This window comes from Hippoglossus hippoglossus, chromosome 1, assembly GCF_009819705.1.
Source record: "Hippoglossus hippoglossus isolate fHipHip1 chromosome 1, fHipHip1.pri, whole genome shotgun sequence".
NCBI classification, from domain to species: Eukaryota; Metazoa; Chordata; class Actinopteri; order Pleuronectiformes; family Pleuronectidae; genus Hippoglossus; species Hippoglossus hippoglossus.
The window spans coordinates 8,875,587-8,880,443 of record NC_047151.1 but is presented as its reverse complement, the minus strand read 5'-3'; the positions used below and the strand labels follow the sequence as shown (position 1 = coordinate 8,880,443).

Sequence of the window (4,857 nt, the reverse complement as noted above, 5' to 3'; positions counted from 1 at the left end):
CATTTCTTCCTTATTCTGTTTAATGCTGGTGGGAGATTGTGTTTTTGTGGAAATATGTAAAGTAAGACCACTTAAATCATAAAAAAAAACATCCACCTTCTGTGTATAAACAAAACTCTGGATATAAGATAATTTAAGAAGTAAAAAGAACAAAGCTGATTAACCATGTTAGATCAGATACATAAACCATATACAACTAAAACAAAATATTCCTTTATATTTTCTCTTAATTGAATCCGATGCATAAGTTAATGCTTCCTGGCCCATATCACATACCTCCACCAGGTTAGAATAAAATCAGTTCTGCAGTTTTTGCGTAATGCTGCTAAGAGGTCATGAAAACATGACTTCCTTGGCCGAAGTCATTACATTTAAAAATCTTCTGTCTCCACACAGGTAACATATCAAATAATAAAATAACAATACTTGTGTGTCACACGCGAACAAAATTAATGGAATTTGCTCTCATGTCTACAGACTCAACAGATTTACTTTAAGCAGAACTCAGCTGATCTGAGTTCATTATTCAAAGCTGCTAAATGCTCCACTGTGTTCACCAGCCAACTCAGTCTGTGTGGTGACGTGCACAGTTGATTACATAAGAGCATCTTCAACAAACACAGCTTGAGGTGAGAAATGATGTTGTGTGAGTCTGTGTGTTGCAACTACACAATGAGCTCAAAGATATTGATTAAAGCTGCTCTATGTCAATAAATGAACTCATCTTATTTGAGTGTAAATCATTTCAGATCTTTTTTAACTGTCAGTGTAAATGTTGGAAATGGAAAGTAAATGGTTTTTTTTTTTACATCAGACCTGTTGGTTACAGACATGTCAGGTCACATTTATCTTGTTCTGTGAGAGCAGGCAAACATTCCTGGGTCACACTGACCATCATCACATTGTGCAACTGTGAGTATTGACTTAAAAAACTAAAACTTTGGGTCGATTCAGTATTAGAGAGCTGTCTGATGTTTGAAGTAGTTTGTATTTTTTATCATAGACTGACAGAAACATTTCGTAGAGAGGCTTTAAAAATGGCAGCTTCTTATAAATGGTGTCTCACAGCTCCAGTATGAGGGCAGACAGCTCATGTTTATTTTTGGCAGCCTGGGTAATATCTGTAAATCGCTGATGGGGGGTTTGCAGATGCCACGCATGCCTATATCAGATTTGCTGTTAATATCCGAGACATCTATGTAGTATTTTGAATGCAAATACAGTATAAATAGCAAGTTAATGTGTGTTACGCCCCAGGTCAAGAGCACAGGAAGTGTCTGGTGTTATGAGGATTGGGGCCTGGCTGTTTGGCGGAGGGGAGTGGTTCTCCCTGGATTTCTCAAAGGGCAGAATGGGTCAGTCAGCAGGATGGGGTGTCTCCTCAGTGGGGTGTGGCAGAGGGGTCATAGTGCCACAACTCATTGTTCACATTCCACAGTACAGATTTAATTTGGGGTGTCGGGATGCCTCAGTGGTACCACGTGCAGCCCCAGTGATGTGCAGGGCCTCGTATCTATTTCTCCCCCTCAATCGATTCTGGCTTTTTCAAACAAGTGCACTCGCAAAATCACAAGGCGTGAACTAAAGGAAAAACCTGTTGAGCCAGTGATGGAAAATAAGTTTTCCATGTGGTGCTACGCCCGTGAGAAAGTGGGGACATGTGAGGAGACAAATTTGATCCTCTGGGAGTAGATCAGGTCCACCAGGTACAGAACAAAGTTGACGAAAGAAAACACAGCCACAACAACCTTGCTGTCCCACGTACACTTCCCCTGGGGACATGACGACGGTCTCCATGGCGACCCGTATTTTGTGTCAAAGCAGAACACGGGCCACACCACTGATGCACTCAGGTAGAGCAGAACTTCCAGGAGGGTGCACACCACTGTAAAGCGGTCAAAGGGCATGCAGCGCACAGCTTTGGTCCGACCACACACGGTCATTATGACCACCATGGCAGTCAGAGCGAAGCAGAAAGCGTAGACCACAACACAGTAGATCGTAGCAGAGTAACGGGAATACTCGCTCCCGTTGGCCAGGGCTCCGAAGATGATGCAGGTAACGAAACCCTGCACGACTTTGAGGAGGCCAGAGACGGTGGCCATGTAGCCCACAACAACCTGGCCCGGCCTGGCCCGGCACAGAGCCACCTCGGCCCCGTAGGCCAGAGTGGCCATGATGGAGCAGACGGTGACGGCGATGCGGAAATCTCGGACTTCGCAGCCGGCGTAGGGACACTCGATTTGAACAAAGAAGAGAGGGTAGACCACGGAGGCTGTAACATACCTGCAGGAGGAGACAGAAAAAGATGACGTCATCAAATATATATGATGTCATCAAACCAGAGGGAAAAAGTTATTCTACCGTTAGTATAACAATAATGATTACACAGCCGCTTTAAAACATTTCTGGACAGAGTGTGATGAAGTTGCCTCTATTTGAAAATGAACAACCAATGAAAATATCGTGATAAAAGCTTTTTATCAGGGTATTGTTAAAACGTATGTAAGATTTTGAGAAACTTTCTACATTGAATCAGGTTGTCATTCCTCAGTACCACAATATAAAATGTGAAACATATATCTTACTTTAAAAAACGAAGAATATTCCAGGAGAATGATTGCCTTAGATAAGGTTGGTAAATATGACACTAAACTGATTAACTTACTATTGTCAAGTTGATCCAACTGGCAAGTGAAATTAACTTATCCTTTTAATTTGAGTGGAACTAATTAGTCTGACTTAACTAAATAGTTGAGTCTAATTACATCGAAATATTCAGACTAGGCAAATAGCTTGAGTTTAGCTTCATACTGTACAGTATGATACTGTGGTGCACTGGGATTTCACAAATTCAAAGTCCCACGTGGAGAGAGTGCTCTCACAAGAGTTGGACATTTTTATTGATACACTGAAAAAAGAAATAAATGAAGTTTGTTCATCTTTAAGTTATATTAACAATATTTCTGATTATATTTGAAAGAAACTTAATACATTGGTATGTCTTAAAATTGGTAAAAATGTTTCCCTCTCCATTAAAGTCGATTTGATTTCTTCCCACACCTATTCTGGATGTTAACCGTGCACAAAGTTTCACTCATGGTACCAAAATGTATCAGCAACTGCAACCACCATAATGAAAAGAACTTCAATTCTACTGGTAGGTCTACTTGCCAAGTAACATAGGTTACTGGTATTGCTGGCTGCTGCACTTTTCTCTTCTTTTAAAATGTTGTATTTGACATGTTTTAGGTGCTGATTTTATTCCGTCTTTACTTCAATTTATTATTTCATTATATTATTTTATTATTCTTATTCCCTCTCACGTTTTACTTACAGGGATTGATTTCCATTCTTTATCATTACTTTTCTACAACTGTTTTCATGTTCATTCTATATCTATATATGTCTTTTATCAAAAAACTTTGAGCTTCATCAAAGGTGCTACTGCAACTCCTACTGCATTGACAAAAAGTTTGGTTAATAAAAGAAAATGGAAGTTTTAAGAGAAAAGTGTAACTTCTTTCACGTAACTTTTCTGTTAATGCAACCTCAAAGACATATACAAGCATCCTGACTTACACCTGAACACGTGACTTACATGAGCGTGGCGAAGGCCGCACACGTGACCGTCAGGTTGTCCCAGGATATGGGGAGGCAGCTGTGGAGACGGGTAGCATCCAGAAAGAACACCACGACCGTCATGGCGAAGCAGAAGCACCACGCCGCCATGCAGAACACACCTTGTGACCCACTGTAGCCGGCACTGTGGGCTACCATGGCGATCACAGCACAGCCCAAGGCCAACTGGCAGAGGCGGGCAGCACCCAGAGGTGAGCAGAGGGCCTTCTTGTTGAGGTACGGACCACCCAGTGAATCCATGGCCGGGTGAGTGCAGGAGAAATCCAGAGGTCTAGATTTAAGAGGTGAGTCAAGGCCTCAGACAGCTGTGGGTCGGCAGTAGTACCACAACAGAGGATGATGTGGTCCAACCAGTTCAAAGTTTCTAGTTTTGACGTATTGATGACATCAAACAGACAAAGGCAGACAGAATGAATTCATTTCAGATTCAAAATTAGCCCTGGTTCCTCTCAAGGAGCTTCTCTCTCTGCTTCAGCCTCTGTGTGATCTCCTCATTAAGTTGAAGATGAAGTCACAACACTGTTTTAGTTTTAGTTTTGTTTTTAGTCGTCTCCAGTCATGAATGAATGACTCAGCTTTGCTCAAACAGCTTCCAGTGTCTTCGAACTTGTTGAACGATAAGTGGTGAGTGGGCACCGAGGTCGTTGGTGCACTGTTATGCCGTCGCTCAGGCAGGGTCACTCTCCTCTTGCTCTGTTGGGTTGACTCACCTTGTGGGGACTCTCCGATACTCTATTTCTGTGTTGTTGATTCAGAGCAAAGAATGTGAAACGCAGAGGAAGAGAAATCTCTGGTTGTGATGTGTGAAAGCTCAAGCTGTCCAGATAGGCACACTGACCCATCGTCCACAAATACCCACACTTAGCACTGTGCTCCCAGCAAACCACATTAGAAGGGCGGAAATTCCAATCCGATTCTAGCCGGTGAAAAGTTGTAGATCCTCTCTAAGTCCAGGATGTTTGTCCAGAAGTTGTCGGCCGAGTAGAGTTTTCCAAACACCTCCTACAAAACCACATCAGAACCTGCGGTGCTTCGACTGGTCCAGGCTCAGGATCACCTTCATTTGTCCAGATATGTCGCACACACACGTGTGCGCTCAAGACGCCATTGGCCCTCCTCCGATATCAACTCTCATCCTCGGACTTTCTCCCTATCTCACTCACTCTTTCTCACACACTTTCTCCGTCCTCGCCGTCCCTCCCTGTGCTGTGAAGT

General features: G+C 42.8%; 1 protein-coding gene across 1 annotated transcript; it reads right to left on the bottom strand.

Annotated features, from left to right (window-relative positions):
• On the bottom strand, positions 1–4,629 carry LOC117760357 (myeloid-associated differentiation marker-like protein 2). Its single transcript, XM_034583319.1, has 2 exons — positions 3,602–4,629; positions 1–2,286 (listed from the first exon to the last, which is right to left on the bottom strand). The coding sequence occupies exons 1-2, from the start codon at positions 3,880–3,882 to the stop codon at positions 1,635–1,637; spliced, it is 933 nt and encodes a 310-aa protein (XP_034439210.1). The 5' UTR covers positions 3,883–4,629; the 3' UTR covers positions 1–1,634.
• Positions 4,630–4,857: the final 228 nt, after the last annotated feature.

What these genes read in the sequence shown, in the direction of transcription:
- LOC117760357 (XM_034583319.1), bottom strand. Translation starts at nt 3,882, where the DNA reads ATGGATTCACTGGGTGGTCCGTACCTCAACAAGAAGGCCCTCTGCTCA. An exon ending in GCGGCCTTCGCCACGCTCAT is followed by an intron (nt 2,287 to 3,601) that starts GTAAGTCACGTG and finishes CTCCTCCTGCAG; the next exon opens with GTATGTTACAGCCTCCGTGG.